Source organism: Pelobates fuscus, chromosome 10 (assembly GCF_036172605.1).
Source record: "Pelobates fuscus isolate aPelFus1 chromosome 10, aPelFus1.pri, whole genome shotgun sequence".
NCBI classification, from domain to species: domain Eukaryota; kingdom Metazoa; phylum Chordata; class Amphibia; order Anura; family Pelobatidae; genus Pelobates; species Pelobates fuscus.
Genome location: NC_086326.1, coordinates 6992960 through 7014269, shown reverse-complemented (window position 1 = coordinate 7014269; position 21310 = coordinate 6992960). Strand labels below are relative to the sequence as shown.

Here is a 21310-nt window from a genome sequence, read left to right as displayed (position 1 = left end):
AGTCGATGAGGAGCCAACTCGTAAAGAGGCCATACTAGCTTTAGTGTTAACAAATGGAGATTTGGTATCAGATATTACTGTAGATGAAAGTTTAGGATCCAGTGATCATGAATCAGTGTGGTTTAATATAAGAACAGTGACTGAGTCACACCACACAAAAACAAAAGTTTTAGACTTTAAAAAAACAGACTTTTCTAAAATTAGAATATGTGTAAAGGAGTCATTATCAGACTGGAGCAATTTAAATAGAGTCCAAGAGAAATGGGATTATTTAAAAGTTGCACTGCTGGAGGCAACAGAAAATTGCATTAGGTTTGTCGGTAAAAGCAAAAAATTCAAGAAACCACTGTGGTACTCCGCAGATGTGTCCAAAATAGTAAAAAACAAAAAGTTAGCATTTAGTAATGATAAAAAAACCCAGAGTGAGGAAGACAGAATGATCCATAAGCCCTATGGAAAACGAATACACGCCCCTAGCATGGAGCAATGGCTAACCAGGGTAGAAGAGATTAGATTTGCAGAAGAAATGCACGCGACGGTGAGGGACACCCTCACAAAACACGTGGACAAATGGCAACCCTGGATAATATACGTGGCGAGACGGGATGCAGGGGGAACGGCGGACGGGGAAGGGAGCTAGGGGGACCTCCCCCAGCTGAACCCACTATACACACGACATGCACCATGCACACTGCAGCTACAACACTCACACGCACAACACACCACCCTCGTTCAGCTACCCCACAAACATAACCCACAAAGCCGCAAGACGTAGCGGCACGAGGTACCACGCCTCACTTTCACCACAGATCCACATAACCTAACAGAGAACAATGCATCACAAGAGACGGACACACTCCCCCCCCCCCCCCACGCGAGACTCAAAACAGTCAATATAGGGAATCACATCAACCTCCCGAACCCGATGAACAACCACACACAGACCTCACACAGAACCCAGGCTACCATAGCCGACTCACACATCAACACCCAAGGTGGGACCCGACAACAAGAGGCGCAAGAACAAACCACACATACTGCCGCACTAGCGACTGTAAATCTTGATCCCAGAGCCACGATCACGTACGTAACAAGGATAGTTCTCCTTTCAAAGGAACTCACATCGCACATACAAACACCCCAGCTGTATGATTTGCCCGAGGCTACGACATAAGACACAGGAATGATAGGGGGGAGATCAACACAACTAAGATGGACCTAAAAGTCCAACACACACTAGAAACAAACACCACTGGGTCTACCCATCCATGACTGCTAGAACAACGTGTCACCAGAGTTACTCCTACATGTTATTTCTTGTTTATCTAAAAATATAATGCGAAGATCCCAAACTACAAGAGAATACAAGTATAAGAGCGGGGACCTGCGAGCCCTCAGATGCTCCCGGCCTGTGGGCCCATATAGATACTTCACACAATTACCCAATACCATTTCATACATATTTAACACGGGACCTACATACCCCACACGATCCCTAACACGAAAACATATAACAAACAGATGATACTAAAACAACAATGTATTTCAACCAAGAAGGCCAAATCTCCTTATGGGTAGAAAAATTTCTATTGGGACCTGCGAGTCCACTATGCATCTGCTATACGCTCTCACCTGTGACCTGCGTGTCACCGATATATGTTAATATGCTCAATATTTCTCATGCATGATCGAAGTCGCATTATACGATTGGGACCTGCGAGTCCGCACTGTTTTTCAAAGTAACATTGAAAAATATTCCATAAACATATATTTACGAAAGTATTTAGAAATATTGGGCAGACTAGATGGGCCGAATGGTTCTTATCTGCCGTCACATTCTATGTTTTTATTTCTTCTTTCCAAAAACCCAAACGGGTATATGGTTGTAGACCAGAGTTTGGGGACGGAATGATTGATTACTTGTCCAGACCAAGCACTTTATATTTGTCAGCCTCCTTTTTGTAAAATCGTATTCAACAAAATGGTCGCTGGTCACGGGAAAGTTTAAATCGTTCCAGTTCAGCAAATGTGTTGCAGACTATTAAGTGCCCCAGGGGGTATGACCGACACTCACATCGTTAATCGTTGTTGTACGGAGCAGACTTGTTGAAGCTCTGTTCATAAACACAATCACAGGAGTTATAAAATTAGATGCATTTCCCCCTAAAATGGCGCTCTGTCTATTAATCTAAATGCAATTTTTTCAGCTGCCCGCAGCCATTCCCTGTCTATCCATAACGAAGCACAATGGCTGTTTTAAGCTATTAATAATTCAAACGCACATGCTTAGCACGCCGTGGAGAGGGGATCATTTTACATTTCCACTTCTCCGTTCGTCGTGCTATAATGATGATTTACGTTGTGAAAATTAATAAGCAGACTGCGCAAGAAGCTTTTTAACGCCCTGCTTCCTTTGAAAACCATTACTTTTCTTTTTGCCAAGATTACTTTTTTTTTTTTTCTTTGCCTTGAAATGTATTTATTTTTATTTGGAAACCATATAGAATCTGCTGATTTAAAGCCCTTGCCTGAAGAACTGACAATCTACATTACATTTACTAAGCCATTTACGTGGGTAATGAGTGTGCTGCTCAACTTACTAACCTTTACATATTTTTTAATTATATGAAGTTTGTCATTTTGTTGATCTTCATTTTCCTCAGTGAGTTTATGTTTACAACCAATGCCGGCCGGCTTGACCTGTACCTCCATTCAGACTGGCACTCACTGAGGGAGGCACTGGGGAAGGCACTGATCTCGTGAGCATTCTCGGAGTCTGGTGAATTTGAGGATCCTGGGTCCTACAAGTGGGGAGACAGTAAAATTACGGGGGATGGTGCTTGTTCAGGTCCCAGCACAGATGTTAATAATCCCCGCTCTGTAGAAAGTTGACATACAGAGCAGTGATGGAGAAAGTACCCAGACAGAGTGATATGCACCAGGATGATAAATCTTCCCATTCACCCAGTCCTGGCTGACGTGTTTAATACAGGGAGACACAGGCACAGGACCGTTCTATCTTCCCACTGACAGAGATTAATGTGTCATACACATCCCTTGTATCAATAACATTGTCAGCAACTCCCATCACTGGCAGCACATTCCCTTCAATAAATACCTGCGCTGATAACTAAGGCAGAAAGCTCGGCTTGTTTCATTTTCCGTACGAGCATTTTTAGCAGAAAGACGTTTGTTTCGACTGATTAAATATGTAGAAATCTGCTGCTTTCTTTTAGAGATGTGTGGTTCATATCTGCGCAGTGTGTAATGCTGACTAGTTACTACATCAAATATTTATACTTTGCTGATGAATTCCCTTCCATGAGTGACACACAAAGTCATTTTTTACAATATTTGCTCTTGATTCAGAAGAAAGCAAAAAAACCTCGAAGCAAGTACGAATTGTGTCGCAAAGCCGGAGATATCCTCTTTGAATCCAAAGCAGCAGTTTTTGAGCTGAATAAACGGCCCAGCAGCAGTTTCTGGTTTTATGGTCTCCTGTCTCTGTGTGTTGATCTGCTCGCCCAAATAACTGCGAGGGGTTGCATGGTATAAGGTCCCCGCTCCCCTGACCGCCCCTTCACAGCTTACATACATTCACAATAATGCAATGAAACCTATGAAGGAAGCTGTCAGCAAGCTGATCAAAGAGACAGTGTAGCCGCTATCAGCTCAAGCAACACTCCCATCCATGATGTTTGCGGAATGCAATCGCTGCCGTGTCCTGACAGTCACTTCTAGGGTGCTATAATAATAATAATTATTATTATTTTTTAATTTGTTTTATTTGACAATTTGTATTGTTTTGTAAGGTATAAGGGGTACAGAAAGAAAATAAAGGGAAAAGGGGAAACCTCAAATGATACAGTACAATGACATCATCGTACAATGACGGGTGCTTCCATTTACATGGTTTCATAATCAGGTTACAGCATTTACAGGTAGCCTTGCAAGATATTGACATTAGACAGTAGTATACAATGGCAGAAGGTATAGAGATAGGTCAGTTTCATGTTTGTGATGTCCCTCTGGGGTATTGTAGTGTTGTAGCAGGGTCCTACCTAGAGGAGCCATAGGCCGTCACTGCCCCAGTGTAGAATGGCTTTGTTATAGTTATACTGTCAATGAACCTGGGCGTGTGGCCTACTCTGGTCTCAGTCGAGGATTTAGAAGGTGTGTGATTCTTTCTTACCTGGGTGGGATTTTGCATATCCCTCCTTATTGTTAGCAGACATCCAAGATATCCCAATTTCCCTTCCGTCTGTTGTCTCTAGTTGTCCCCGCACTACAAGTCTTCATATACTGGAAGTAAAATTGAGTAGAGAGGTTACAGGGTCAGAGTAAGTACATACAAGGTATGGGATACTGAATCTGTTAGGCTAGTGCTCAGTTGCTGCGTGAGCCTGTGGAGGGCGTCTGAGCCGCAGGTGGCACAGTTACCTTCAACGTGTTTCGGTGTCTTTTTTTTTTTTTTTACTTCTTCTTCTTTCACTGTACCAAAGGATGTTTAATGTCCCATGATGCTCTGGGAGCACTTTGGGATCTGCATAAAATGTTGTAGTTGCATGCAAAGGTTTCCTCCCATAGTGTCGAGTGACATTCTAAAGGTTACCATCATGCATGTGACAAGCGCCAACTGTGTGAGGAAGACGCCATATATTGTAAATAAAAATGCTTACGTTTTTTTTCCTAAACATAAATAAAATTTAGAGCAGTGCATCTGTAACTTTTGGCTAATTTCTGGGTGTGCAAAATGCACAATTGATTCTTTGGTAATGTTAATGCAGGATATTTTCGCCAACATGAAATCTGTTTTGTTTCTTTTCACTTGCCTTTTCCTTGGCTGCCATTTTCCCCTACTGACACATACAGTTCTTTCAGGGAAAGATGTCATACATTTGAAAGAATCGTTCTTTTCCCCCCTGGGGCTCTCTGCAGGGAAAATGACACCTTCCTTTATATAAATTGTATACATTTTACATTTTCTATGTCTGTCTTGGGAACATTTCAAACTATTCTGCAGGATCCAAAGCTTGTTTTTCTGCTAACCATGACTTTTTAAGGGTTCATATACACAGAATAGCGATGGCCAGTTTTGGCTGCTCGTAGCACGACTGTTCGAGAATGCCACGTGTATTAAGTCATTTATAGCGAAGACAGTAACTCCATAAACCGTGTCCAAAAATCCAATTTTTAAATATGCATTTGTGATGTATGAAAAATGTAGAAATCCACACCCCTCTATTCCGTAACTAGGCTCCTACATCTTAGGTGCCTGTCCATCATTTTAAAAGCTCCGCCCTCTATACCTGGCAGTCAGCATAGTGATAGGAAGAGAAATGAGACCATCTTTATTTCTTCTTTTCATTTGCATAGTGTGCCTTGGCTGTGCCTGCACTGAACTGGGCTGTGATGTCAATTACTAAACCTATAATTTAAATTAAAAAAAAAAAAAAGTTACCAATTGAAATTTTTTTCTCTCCTAGTATTATAATGTATGCCTTGTATTCAAATTAATAAAAAATAAAAAAAGGCTGAAATCAGGTGTTTGTTTAGTAACAATTTAAAGACAACTCGTCACCTAAAAATACCTTTTATATGTGTTATGTTAGCATTTACCTTCTGAGCACCCTACCTTCTGTCCATTGATGGCTTGCACACAAGCTCCCCCCCAGCACGAGCTAACACCCCATATATGCTTATATGCATGCTGTGACCTGTGTACATGTGGCCGTACATGCTGTGACCTGTGTACATGTGGCCGTACATGCTGTGACCTGTGTACATGTGGCTGTACATGCTGTGACCTGTGTACATGTGGCCGTACATGCTGTGACCTGTGTACATGTGGCCGTACATGCTGTGAACTGTGTACATGTGGCCGTACATGCTGTGACCTGTGTATATGTGGCGGTAAATGCTGTGACCTGTATACATGTGGCCGTACATGCTGTGACCTGTGTACATGTGGCCGTACATGCTGTGACCTGTATACATGTGGCCGTACATGCTGTGACCTGTATACATGTAGCTGTACATGCTGTGACCTGTATACATGTGGCCGTACATGCTGTGACCTGTATACATGTGGCCGTACATGCTGTGACCTGTATACATGTGGCCGTACATGCTGTGACCTGTGTACATGTAGCTGTACATGCTGTGACCTGTGTACATGTGGCCGTACATGCTGTGACCTGTATACATGTGGCCGTACATGCTGTGACCTGTATACATGTAGCTGTACATGCTGTGACCTGTATACATGTGGCCGTACATGCTGTGACCTGTATACATGTGGCCGTACATGCTGTGACCTGTATACATGTGGCCGTACATGCTGTGACCTGTGTACATGTAGCTGTACATGCTGTGACCTGTGTACATGTGGCCGTACATGCTGTGAACTGTATACATGTGGCCGTACATGCTGTGACCTGTGTACATGTGGCCGGACATGCTGTGAACTGTATACATGTGGCCGTACATGCTGTGACCTGTATACATGTAGCTGTACATGCTGTGACCTGTATACATGTGGCCGTACATGCTGTGACTTGTATACATGTGGCCGTACATGCTGTGACCTGTGTACATGTAGCTGTACATGCTGTGACCTGTGTACATGTGGCCGTACATGCTGTGACCTGTATACATGTGGCCGTACATGCTGTGACCTGTATACATGTAGCTGTACATGCTGTGACCTGTGTACATGTGGCCGTACATGCTGTGACCTGTATACATGTGGCCGTACATGCTGTGACCTGTATACATGTAGCTGTACATGCTGTGACCTGTGTACATGTAGCTGTACATGCTGTGACCTGTATACATGTAGCTGTACATGCTGTGACCTGTATACATGTAGCTGTACATGCTGTGACCTGTATACATGTGGCCGTACATGCTGTGACCTGTATACATGTGGCCGTACATGCTGTGACCTGTGTACATGTGGCCGTACATGCTGTGACCTGTATACATGTGGCCGTACATGCTGTGACCTGTATACATGTAGCTGTACATGCTGTGACCTGTGTACATGTAGCTGTACATGCTGTGACCTGTATACATGTAGCTGTACATGCTGTGACCTGTGTACATGTAGCTGTACATGCTGTGACCTGTATACATGTAGCTGTACATGCTGTGACCTGTATACATGTAGCTGTACATGCTGTGACCTGTATACATGTGGCCGTACATGCTGTGACCTGTATACATGTGGCCGTACATGCTGTGACCTGTGTACATGTGGCCGTACATGCTGTGACCTGTATACATGTGGCCGTACATGCTGTGACCTGTATACATGTGGCCGTACATGCTGTGACCTGTATACATGTAGCTGTACATGCTGTGACCTGTGTACATGTAGCTGTACATGCTGTGACCTGTATACATGTAGCTGTACATGCTGTGACCTGTGTACATGTAGCTGTACATGCTGTGACCTGTATACATGTAGCTGTACATGCTGTGACCTGTATACATGTAGCTGTACATGCTGTGACCTGTATACATGTGGCCGTACATGCTGTGACCTGTATACATGTGGCCGTACATGCTGTGACCTCTGTACATGCAGATGTACATGCTGTGATCTCTGTGCATGCGGCTGTACATGACCTGTGTACATGCGGCCGTGCGTGAGCTGTCCTTCCTACCTACATGCACATTAACTTTCTGAAATGATCTGTTAGCTTGTAAGTTGTGCTTGCAAACCGTTACCATGTTATATGATAAATTGTATTCCTCTTGCTTTTATTACAGCTTGCACATGCAATGGACATGCAAGTATATGTGAGATGCAGACCGGGAAATGTCACTGCACGACCAAAGGCATCAAAGGGGACCAGTGCCAGCTGTAAGTATTGGGGTTCGGGGTGTGAGCCCATTGTCTGCTTTGCTTTATTCATTATAAGATCTGAATACAGACCTGTATTCCTAACCCTATATTGTTAAAATCACTATCTACCCCCCTTGCCTAAACTCTTACCTTTATTCCAGTCTGCTGCTGCTGCTTGTTTGGCTGACATCATCAGAAGTGATCCTGTTAGCCAATCACAATGCTTCCCCATAGGATTGGCTGAGACTGTCAAAGAGGCAGATCAGGGGCAGAGCCAGCACAAGCCAAACACAGCCCTGGCCAATCAGCATCTCCTCATAGAGATACATTGAATCAATACATCTCTATAAGGACGGTTCAATGTCTGCATGCAGAGGGAGGAGACACTGAATGTTTGGATGCATTTTAGGCAGCCATGACCCAGGAAGGATCTCTAACAGCCATCTGAGGAGTGGCCAGTGAAGTTATCACTAGGCTGTAATGTAAACACTGCATTTTCTCTGAAACAAACAGTGTTTACAGCAAGAAGCCTGAAGGTAATGATTCTACTCACCAGAACAAATACAATAAGCTGTAGTTGTTCTGGTAATTTTAATTTCCTTTTAATTCACAGAAGCCATCACAGGTGGAAGAGTAAACAATTTGTGCAGTAACATGATTAACATGGACCTCAACTTACCAAACGTATTACCACTATACTTTGTGCTAAGAAAGTGAATGGGTTATATGCTAGACTTCCGCCTCGACTGTGTGTGTAGCCATCTTCCCACAATGCTGAGTGCAGCTTCCCAATGCCGTGTTTCAAGCTTTATTTATCACCGAGACATATACACCGTTAATACCACTGTGTCAGTGCATTAAATGAGCACTCCATACACAACCACTACACCAACAACTTGCACTCCATACACAACCACTACACCACCTTGTTGTGGTTATGTTGCCAGGATTGCCCTAGGGACACTGCAGAGTAATTAGTCAAACTAATTTAGAACAGTTTGACTTCTTACCTGGGATTCACTGAGCGATGCTCCTTGCCTCTCTGCAGCCTCCAGGCATTAAAACCATGATTGTCCTTTTACGGTGTTGGAGTGCCATATTCAATAACAGGGCTTTAATTGACCTTGGTAAGAATGTAGCACTGAACCTTCTATGTCAATCAGATGCAGGTTATCCGGTTTTGCATTTTGTTTTATTAGATTCTCAGTCCGTACCTTGTAACATGGAAACTGATGCCCTTTACTGATTTCCCTATTTTATAGTTAGAAGAAAATTAGTGAATCTAATTGGTGAACTGTGGTTTCTCTATAGAGTCCTAACATTGACCCATGCCCATCATTTATCACAAACCTATTTAGACTCACGTGGCTTCGAAATGCGTGGGCATCTATCACTCTCTTTTTGCCGTGTTGCTATTTTCTCTACGCTGGTAAAATTGATGCCTGCATTTTCAGCTCAATGCGAGGATCTGAGTAATTCTCCCATTCCCTGCAGGTTGGAAGAAAAATATGTATATATTAAACATAAAGAAAAAAACTGCATTCAGTCAGAGCGTGTGATATTAATGAAGCTTCGCACTCCTGCTCTGTGTTGAGCGATGTATAATTAATACGATGCAATGACTTTTAACAATTTTTCTAGCTAGAGAACACCACTATAAGAAATGTGTGGGTGAAAAAAAGAGAAAAAAATGAAATGCCAGAACGATTCTACGTTACATTACATGGAATGAAAGAAAAAGGTCCCCGTGGCGAGAAATACTGGATAAATAGTGACAATTAGTAATTCAGCTCTTCAGAGCGTAACGGAATGGCAAGCCTTTTAAAAGGTCACATTATACCAGTGCGTGTGTCACACCAGAGACCCCTCGCACTGTTTAATTGTAGATTTTAATGTTTTTACTATGTTGCAATGACCCTGACCCCTGGAGTGCGCACAGCCCTATTAACGTGATAGCAAGAGATTAGTTTGTATTCTTTCATTAAAGGACACTCCAGCAAGGAAAACACAATCACTTGAATTACTTACAGGGGGTTTCTGGTAATGGCCAGGGTACAGTCTGTACGATGTGACACACGGCGAAGGTCCAAGAAGATAATCCGTTATCTTGTACCCTTACTCCTGTGTTATATCGGCAACAAGTTTAAACTGACCGCAAATGGAAAGAGTCTTTTACTAAACAGGGGGAAAAAAACTAAGATGATTGTAAAAATGAACAACAAAAAGGAAAAAAAAGTATATTCATACAATCCATTCGGGAGAAAACACAGGATGAAATTATGCAAAAGATAGATTTAAAAAAGTTAGTAAATAGTCACAGTTTGGCTATTTTTGTTAATTGGCTTTTAATTTACTGCAATTTGGTGTTTTTGGTTTAACCTCTATGTATATATATATATAATATATTTCTCACATGTCGATGGAAGAGGAAAATGTCTGCTTTTTATTGTAGAGGATAAAATGAAACCTTTAACAATTTGAAAACAGTAGGACATGACTTAATAAAATATGGTCAAACTATAGGAAGAGAGAAAACAGTAAAATTAAATGAGCTCATCAGGCAAAATATAAATATGTTAATATCCTCCAGAACTAATAAACGATATAGAACATTACCCGTAGCAGTGTGAAATGCAGAACCCCAGGGGACAGGCCGATGGCAGGAGTGTAGAGTACCGTGGGGGGAGAAGAGGGAAGGGGTATGAAGCTGAATTAAATCCAATTAGGTTAATATTTGGGGAACATTAAGGGCTACACATGTAAAATATTAATAAACATCCCTGACTGTGGCTGAAAACGGCAATGTGTTCTCTCTCTGTATGTCTCTGTAATTCACTATCTGTCTTCCTCTCTCTCTCTCTCGCTCGCTCTCTCTCTCTCTCTCTGAGAGAATCTTGAATTGTTAGTGCTTAATGCGTGTCAAATAAGGAAGTGTGATCGTCTTGGTGGTGGGAATTATAGACAGACAGTTGGTCTTGTTTACTCTGCACATTTGTGTTCTTGGCTCTTTTTGGTTAAATTGTGGTTTAGAGAATCTATACGGCATACAATGCAGCAGATGTGTCTTGTGTAAAGATAAAATAGAAAGGTGAACAGCGCTAAAGATCAGAAATTGTACATACGTTTAGTAGAAATACTGGCCAGCGGAGTAACTTTAAAAAAAGGAGAAACAAAGATACAAATAATGGTACAGTATGTATGAACGATATAATTCCACAAGAACAAATGGGTTATATTCACACTCACACTTTGAGGAGCTATATCAGCTCGGTGTTAAGAGCTTGGACGGAATAATCCCCGTCTATGGATTTCTTGAGGTTCCAGATCGTTGGTGAGTTTATAGGTGTAAGTATTCGTTATATGAAAAACAAGAGTAAAATACGCCACATGGTCTAGTACGTAAATATAAAATATTGTAGTAAGAGTAGATGATCCTACTTACATATACATCATCTACTCTTACTACAATATTTTATATTTACGTACTAGACCATGTGGCGTATTTTACTCTTGTTTTTCATATAACGAATACTTACACCTATAAACTCACCAACGATCTGGAACCTCAAGAAATCCATAGACGGGGATTATTCCGTCCAAGCTCTTAACACCGAGCTGATATAGCTCCTCAAAGTGTGAGTGTGAATATAACCCATTTGTTCTTGTGGAATTATATCGTTCATACATACTGTACCATTATTTGTATCTTTGTTTCTCCTTTTTTTAAAGTTACTCCGCTGGCCAGTATTTCTACTAAACGTATGTACAATTTCTGATCTTTAGCGCTGTTCACCTTTCTATTTTATCTGTCCATTTATCACAAGGTAGAGGGAACACCTTGTTGGTGAACTGCTGCTCACCCTTGAGAAGAGAGCGCTTATTACCCTTTTGCATTTGTGTCTTGTGTAAAGATGCTAAGGAGCTATATAATATCTCCCTATCCTGGCCTGCATTGTACAGGAGCCTACATGGATCTCATAGGACAGTGCAGCTGAATAGCCGCACATGAGGAACCTGGAATATTTTAAGCTTCCAATGCATTTTTGGAACACAGATGACTACTGCATAGAATCTGTGTAAATTAATACTAGACAAGAGATATGTTACCCCATGCCCCCCACACAGGGCCGGTGCAAGTATTTTAGCAACACAGACGAAGATGCCCCTCTCCCTCAAAAAAAATGTGCATCTTCACCTGTATTTCTTGTAACGCCCCCCCCCCCCTCTTTTGAATTTCTTGCCTCTTTTGAATGTCCTACCCCTTTTGTGCTTTAGTGTATTTTATTCCTCCTTTGTATGTCTCTTACTTCCCCCCAGCCCCTTTGTGTGTCTCTTCCCTCCAGACCCTTTCTGTGACTTTTTCTCCCCCAGCCCCTTTCTTTGTCTCTTCCCTCCAGACCCTTTCTTTGTCTCTTTCTCCACCACAGTCCCTTTGTGTGTCTCTTTCTGCCCTCAGTACGTTTTGTGTGTCCCTCCCCTCCTGATCCCTTTGTGTGTCTTTTCTCCCAAGCCATGTACACATAGATATGCAGACAAAAATACATACATGCTTACACAACTATAAAGGCACTCAAGCATAGTTTTTCAGGCACACAGTCTTAAAATGCACACAATCAAAGTCATTGTAATGCTTACATGTATTTAAATGGAAAACAACTGCAGATCTCTTAGGTTTTGGATTGATGACTAGGATACTCGAGGATATCACAGGTACTGTATCTTTAATTACGTATAACACTGGTACTGTATCTTTAAGTACTTAGCTGGTTGTTAAACGGAGTAAGCAGCTTCTGGTATGCATGCAGTATAGAACATAGGAGTTTGCAAGTTCATGGAAACGGAGCAAAATAAGAAATGAAAGTTGCAGCAGGAATTTTGGAGTTCGAGGTAATCAGGCTTGAGAGCCGGCTGCAGCAGGAACGATTAGCAGGCTTGAGAGCAGGTAGTCTCCTATTACGGATTAAAAATATGACTTAGCTTTTAATGGAGAAGATCAAGTTTCCCAAAGTTCTCCTCCGGGGAGGGAAGATGTTTAGCAGGATGAGGAAGGTCCAGTTACTAGTCGTGGTCGAGGAGAGGAGAAGGAGAGTCGTAGTTTTCCAGTCCGGGTTCGGTGCACAAAGAAGGTTTAGAGGAATCTTGCTAGCCGGGTTGATTTTGCGGTAACGCTTTTCAATAATCCAGCGTCTTGAATCTGGCGCGGTCTCATTATGTAGCGTGGGGAGACCGCGTCAGAGAAGGGGGTGTGGCTAAGCTCCGTCAACCCGGAAGAGACAATGTAATACCGATGGTTAAGACATGACAGTCATACAGGCACACTGTCATACAATCACAGACATAATCATACAGAGACTTACAGAGCATACAGGCAGAGACATACAATCATACAGAGACATACATACATGCATACAGGCATACAGAGGCATACAAACGTGTTTAAAGTCACCAAACTGTGAAGCTCATAAACAATACTTTTAATGCTCGATGCGTTTGGTCCCGTGATCGTCAGGACTTCATTAAGAGCCGGAGTGCTTGAATAGGAGTCTTCTTCCGATCTTTTTAAATACCTGCCTCTTCGCGCCCAAAAGTGAACGAATACGCAAGTTTGACTATACTCTGCTTTATATTTATATTTTTTGTATTAGTATTCACTCTTCAATTTTGCACCAAGGGGGTTTGTTTTACATCATCTCAGAGCTATTGTGCTTACTGTGGACCATACTGTGCTGTTTATTTATATTTTTTGTATTGGTATTTGCTGCACAATAAATTGTACATTTTGTTTAATCGAGATATTTCTCTCTCCTTCTCTGCCCTTCTTATTGTTATGGGCTTGAGCCCTGTTTTTATACCCATCATTCCAGGATAGGTAAATATGGAATTTTACATCTGGTAAGTTAGCGCCTTCTCATGTGTGGTTTTAGTAGTGTTCGCACTCGGACACTCACTGGTGGTTGTTTAATGTGAAGGCTTGGCCTGCAGCTGTGGGAGGGGCATGTTACCTACTTAAACCCCCTCCTCATCTTCCTCAGTCTCGTTCGTTTTTTCCGGCGATTCGCATGTCCCCACCCTCCACTCCCTTTATTTATTCTTTTCATTACACCTCATGGGTGGGCCCTCTTTTATTACAGGCCCTACCACGACATCGGTTCCGGCACACCACAACCGACTTATTCCCCCCTTTTTATTTCCTTACGGCCTTATTTGCCCCTCACACAACTATATTGATAAGGTTTTCTAGGAGTGAACCTTCTGAGTGGCAGCTCTTTTTGACCAGTTCCTGCACAAGTGCTATATCCACTGTTTGTTCGTTTGTACTTGTTGCAAAATTGGAAGCGCTTCAGACTAGATTTTTTTGCCTTCTTTTGGATCAACAGAAAAAAACAGGTGTGAGAAAGGCTAAACTTGATGGACGTTTGTCTCTTTTCAACTATGAAACTATGTAATACATACAGGAATTCAGAGACATACAGGCATACAGAGACATACATACAGAGACACATACATACAGGCATACAGAGACACATACATACAGGCATACAGAGACACATACACATACATACAGGCATACAGAGACACATACACACAGAGACACATACATACAGGCATACAGAGACACATACACACAGAGACACATACATACAGGCATACAGAGACATACAGGTATACAGAGACATACATACAGGCATACAGAGACACATACATACAGGCATACAGAGACACATACACACAGAGACACATACATACAGGCATACAGAGACACATACACACAGAGACACATACATACAGGCATACAGAGACACATACACACAGAGACACATACATACAGGCATACAGAGACATACAGGTATACAGAGACATACATGCAGGCATACAGAGACATAAAGGCATACAGAGACATACAGACATGCAGAGACATACATACAGGCATACAGAGACATACAGGCATACAGAGACATGCATTCAAAGACATACATTCATACAGACATACAGAGACATACAGGCATACAGAGACATACATACAGGCATACAGAGACATACATACAGAGACATACAGACATACAGAGACATACAGGCATACAGAGACATACATACATATAGACATACATTCATACAGACATACAGAGACATACATACATACAGTCATACAGGCATATAGAGACATACATACAGGCATACAGAGACATAAACAAATATAGTAATTTAGAATTTGTCAGCGGGTTTTACTACCCAGAGCATTTTGCAGTCATTAACGAACAGTCCACAAAGAGTAACGTTACATGCGGGGTATATTCAACAAAGGGAGAATTGTAACTATTTGAAATTAATTTTGAATTGTCTCTGAATGTTCGTCAGTTTTTCTTTAAGTAAAAAATCAAGTTTGTGTACATAGCTCGGCTCCCAAGAGCTTACATTCTAAAGCCATTGATGGGCTCTTATAAATTATATTTAATGGTTGATAAATGCCAATGCGTGGAAACTTAAAGTGAAAGATTGTTAGCATTTGTATGGCACAAACCTATTCCCCAGCGCTGTTCTGTTACTCAGTCGATATATAACCACAAGTAACCGACGAGTAAGATAATGTGTGCAGAAGCCATGTGAAGCGTTCCTGCTCAGACTGGCTTACAATCTACAAGGTTCATAAATATTCAATTTTCTGCTTCTTAAAATAGTATTCAGAAAATAAAACACAAATTGCAAATATATGTTTCTCTTCATAGCCAGCCATGGTAGGGAGCACTTTACATTTAATAATAATAATAATAATTCCTAGCGATCATTCAGCGCTACCTGCAAGCGTTGTGCCAGAGATAACACGCTGAACAATAGACGCTCTGTAAATATCATTTTAGCATTAAAATCCAACCGAGCTGACTTGAAACTGCTTAGTGGAAGAGTTGCACCAACATGCTTGTCAAAGTTTTAAAACTATTTTATACAATTAAAAAAGCTGCAAACTGGTCGGCCAATCAGGAAGTGGGAAATGGCGTATACTCTGCTAACACCGATAATGTCAGGGCGAGTTACTAACCATCGCTTTTAGAAAACTTTCCTGAAACAACATGGCGGCGGATATTGGCTGTCGATTCGAGGCTTGTTCAGAGAGCTGCGTAGATATAACCCTCCCGCTTGCATTTATTTTATTCTGACAGTACAATAAACATGCTTTAATTAGAGCAGTACACAAGGTTTATTTATAAAATAACATATTGGAGTTTACTGAAAAATGGCAAAAACACGTTAGCTCTTCTAGTCTCCATTTTGCCATTTGGTTTTCAGTTTTACTCAATGTTGGTGTTTAGTAAGGGTCCCCCCCTAACGTTCTTGTTTCGCAGGTCTTTTCCAAGAGTCTGATCCTCCTCTTATTATTTTTACAAACCAGGAGACGGCTGGGATCCCTCCAGCTAATAATCCTTTCTTTGGAATAAAACTGAGCTCACAGTATATGGCAGGGATCGAGTACCGGGCCTGTGACATTGAAACAAACCCACAGAATAGAAGCCTACCTGTTATTTTATGGATTATATTGCGTGACCTTCAGGGAATTAGTGAGCAGGGCTTTCAGGGTTAATTGCTGCCTCGTGGTTTTTACAGTAAGATGTGTAAATACCTTATTTTGTTATGATCTATATGTGTCCAGGCATGTGAAGTGTCCCTTTAACACAACTAACATGGTTTAATTCAATTACTCATTAAAACTATTGTAACAGAATAAACTGTTGATGGAACTATTTTATTTTTAACATTTCTTTCCCTTCAGTCTATGAAATGCCAGTCATTTTAAGTCCTCTGGCTACTTCCCGGGTGCTATCATGTCCACGTCCCTCTCATGTCTCGTGTGACTTGTGATTTAAATATGACGGAGATTAAATGAAACACTGACATGTGGGTCACACTTTGTGTTATCCAAGCATTTCTGTATTTCTGTGGCCCCGGGAATGAGGACAGCGGTGGACGGACCAGTAAAGAAATTAATATTAGCTGAGACCTTTGATGTTTTTAATAAAGATTCCGTCTGTCTGTGGATTTCTATAGGGCACGCAGAGAGCTCACCCTGCTAGCTTTTAATATAATATCAGTTTGTTGGGATTTAGCATTAAATACATTTACCAGTGGGATAAAATACAGATAATACTCCTTCTGCTACTTGTATCTCAGTGTTTCCTGGGGCCATGCCCTTCCCCTCGTGATAGGAGTTGGAATCCAAACTCTGGCTTTAAGATGAGACTAGGGGGTTCTGTCTTTACCCATGACAGTAGCCGTGTCAGTTCCAGAAATGGATATTGGGTTCTTGGTGTGATAATATCCCCATATTGTGTGGTTTAATAGTCGCACTGTTTCTGCTGTAGGAGGACGATTCAGGATGGCTATGGTCACCGAAGGCCCAGCTGCCTCCTCAATTATGTCCTGTTTTCCTGCAATTTTTTTGCGATTATTGATTTCTTAGCACATAATTTAAATCTAGAACGCAATGTTCTGCTTTTGTTTAAAAGTCTTTATTCCTTGGTGTGGTGTAGATGCTACCTCCGTTTGCGAGCACCTGGCGCCCGTGTTCCTATTTCTTCTACCGGTTTCTGAATTTGGACCGTTTGATTTTGCTGCTTCTCCTTCCCACTTACCTCCGCTTGCCTTACTACGATTACCATCTTTCTGTTCCGGTCTCTCATCCCTCCTAAAGACCAGACGGCTACTAAAGGCTCAGGGGCTCAACCACCTGGGTAATGATAACTACTTCTGGCAGAAAACATTGCTGATCTGGCTGCTGGACTCCAAACCTGTGTAGAATAAATCTCATTAGCATAGTATTATCTATAGGTGGTGAGGTGAAATAAGAAACATACCACTTACAAATTTCTGAAGCTTATGTTCAGCTCCAGATCTATGCACCTTGGCGATATGATCCCCGCCTGTGGATATGCCGCTCAGCTTGGTTCCTTGTAGATGGTAGGTCAGAGTCAAGCGTCAGAGTGTGGTGCGTTCAAGGGTATTTCCCTTCAAATTGCATTGTCACAGATATTTACCAAATACATAAAATGAGAATAGAAACAGAACAATAGTGCTCTCTGTTTTGTTGCTATAAATTTTATATTTTTTGTGTGTGTCATTGCAACTGGATTCTAAAACCAGTATTTATACCTGATACAAAATATTTCAGATTCTTCTGTACATTCGGCTAGAATAGCTAATAGATATTGTATTTGTCTTCAGCAGTGTTTAGTTTATAAATTGAAATTTACAAAGGGTCATGTTAGACTAAACTAGTTTGATCATTTTTTCTAAAGTTGAAAAGTCCCCCAGAATATTTAAAATAAATACACAATGTATTTAAATTCGCATTTTATAATGTCTCATTGAGAGCTGATAATGTTTATTGATGTGACATTGCTGCATTTCAGTCTTTGTCGTCTATCCTGTTATAATTAACTCAGCATTATCACTATTGCTTTTACTGCTCAAAGATAACTATTTAAACATGTCCCGATTCACACAATTCCTGTTTGTACCAAGCAGAATGATTTATAACAGTTACCGTGTGACCCAAGGAGAGGACACTGATAGGTTGAAAGCTTGTTGCGAAAATCGTGTTTAAAAAGAATGAAATAAAAGCTCTACTTAGCCAACTTGTAGCGAACGCTGAGCGTTTTGTACAGTTGGAAAAATCATGTTTATAAATGGTATATCTGGAATGTTGAGGTGGGTGCGGGGTGACATGCCATTCATGCAGCTACCCCGCAGTCTGGTAATAAATTGTGGTTACAGGAGGGGATATTATATTCCTGCACTGAATCCATTCCCTTTTAATATAAAAAATGGTTAACTTCAGTAGTGAACAGACACAGAAGGCTTTTGATGCTTTGAAAACATTTGAGGAACATGTTTTATTCATGCAAGGGGTGAGCTAAAGCAGGCTGGACCTTCTGACTTTACTCCTAGTTTATTTATTTTGCTGTCAGCGCAGTAATGCAAGCGGAGAGCTGTGTGATCCTTTTCCATTAACTTCAAATCCAATGTAGGAAAGCTAATTGGAGCTTTGGACATTTCTAATAAGGACAGAGGAAGCAGAATCGTGCTCGCAACCCCTGGACAGCTGATGAAAAGCCCTGGAATATTTAGTTTTCACAGAAAGCTGAACTTAGAACACCTTGTTAAAGAGACCGCAAGGTCTATTCCCTTAATCAGAAACTGTGAAGAATTGGCAAGTAGTCCCCTATTTTTCCAGCTTTTGTATTTATCTTGAAGTTTCCAATTCCCGTGTCATTTCTGAGAACTTGTATTTCACTAAATAAACCCCTATGCCAACTGGTTTATGACGATGAAGTAGCAACTTCAATATCTGTGGAAGGTGGTTGGAATTGTTTACCATAATTGCCGGTCTAGAATGTGGACACAGGGACTTTTTACTGGAACGTGGTCACGGTTATTGTTTACTAAAAAACGTGGTTGCAGTACCTGTGTACTGGGACGTGGTTGAGGTGACCGTTTAGTGGAATATGATCAAAGTGACTGTTTACGGGAACGTAGTTGAGGTGATTGTGTACTGGGATGTGGTTGAGGTGACCATTTAGTGGAATATGATCAAAGTGACTGTTTACGGGAACGTAGTTGAGGTGACTGTGTACTGGGACGTGGTTGAGGTTACCGTTTATTGGAACGTGGTCAAAGTGGCTGTTTACGGGAACGTAGTTGAGGAGATTGTGTACTGGGATGTGGTTGAGGTGACCATTTAGTGAAATATGATCAAAGTGACTGTTTACGGGAACGTAGTTGAGGTGACTGTGTACTGGGACGTGGTTGAGGTGATTGTTTAGTGGAACGTGGTCAAAGTGGCTGTTTACGGGAACGTAGTTGAGGTTATTGTGTACTGGGACGTGGTTGAGGTGACCATTTAGTGGAATGTGGTCAAAGTGACTGTTTACAAGAACATAGTTGAGGTGACTGTGTTTTGGGAAGTGGTTGAGGTGACTTTAGTGGAACGTGGTCAAAGTGACTGTTTACAGGAATGTAGTTGAGGTGACTGTGCTGGGGCGTGGTTGAGGTGAACGTTTAGTGGAATGTGGTCAAAGTGACTGTTTACGGGAACGTAGTTAAGGTGACTGTGTACGGGAACGTAGTTGAGGTGACTGTGTACTGGGACGTGGATGAGATGACCGTTTAGTGGAATGTGGTCAAAGTGACTGTTTACGGGAACGTAGTTAAGGTGACTGTGTACGGGAACGTAGTTGAGGTGACTGTGTACTGGGACGTGGTTGAGATGACCGTTTAGTGGAACGTGGTCAAAGTGACTGTTTACGGGAACGTAGTTGAGGTGACAGTGTACTGGAATGTGGTCGAGTTGACCGTTTACTTGAAGGTTTAGCAGCCATGAGATTAGTTAGATATTTTCTAGGTAATTTCTGTAGAAAATATTTTCCCAGCGCCCTGCATAGAGCGGGCAGTAATGTGTGGCAGACTTTGGGCAATGTCTGTTGGCGCAACATACGCTCATACAGGATTGACTCCCGCCCTGACTGTGCCTCTCTAATGACATGTATTGAATCCGCGACATAATCACCTTGACCCCCGTGATTGCCTTTATTTTAGTATGGTTCTTAGGTCTCCGATACATATAAATATATTATATTTAAATCTTCTTCTATTTATTATATTTGATTTTTTTTTTTTTTTTTTTTTTTTTTTTTTTTACAATATGTCTCTAAGCTTTGTTAGATTCCGTCATAAAACTCAATTTTCATTCCTTATATAGGGTCCATACTTGGTCAGCAATATATTTTGTGTCTATGTGTGCGTATGTGTATGCGTGTGCATGCCTGCAGTGAAAGGCACTCCACTTCTTGTGCATGTCTTGTGTTCAGCTTTCGAGATTCCATTTATTGGCCTCGTTTATGTATTCGAGAATTGATCATTCCACGATGATGCACTCTTAGATAATGGAGTTAATATAGAAGTCATTTCATGCAGTCTGTTTGATTACTCGGTTGTTTTATTAGATCTGTCTGGCTTATAAGAGCCGCTTTATATTAAACAATCCATGAATCATTTCCTAAATTTACAAAAAGAGAGAAATTGTTTCAGAACATTTAAAAAATGACTGTGAAGGAAGTACATGCAACTATACTGATTTGGCTATTACGTGGATAAATATCATTCAGACATTTTTCATTAGCCAGACGTCTTATCTGAGAACGAATAGACCAGGCCCGGCTTGAACAAGGGTAAAATGGGAAGTTACTGTAATCAGTGGAAGAGAAAATAAGATTGAAAATGGTAATATCTCCAGAAAGAGAAATGCTTAATGCTTTTCCTGAAATATATTCTGCAAATGAGAGCGTGCAATTATTATCCTCCTAGCTTTGTTTAAAAAACGAGCAGACCATAATGAAGTCGAAGGTGCAGTTCATCTTGTTGGAGAATTGGTGAGATCATGTTACAGGGAATTAACGTGAAGGACACAAA

General features: G+C 41.3%; 1 protein-coding gene across 1 annotated transcript in view; it reads left to right on the top strand.

Moving 5' to 3' along the window:
• ATRNL1 (attractin like 1) overlaps positions 1-21310 on the top strand; it is a 716247-nt gene that overhangs the window by 276904 nt on the left and 418033 nt on the right. Inside the window, exon 20 of the mRNA XM_063434704.1 lies at positions 7777-7870. Coding sequence (XP_063290774.1) covers positions 7777-7870 — 94 coding nt within the window. The remainder of the gene's footprint in view (positions 1-7776; positions 7871-21310) is intronic.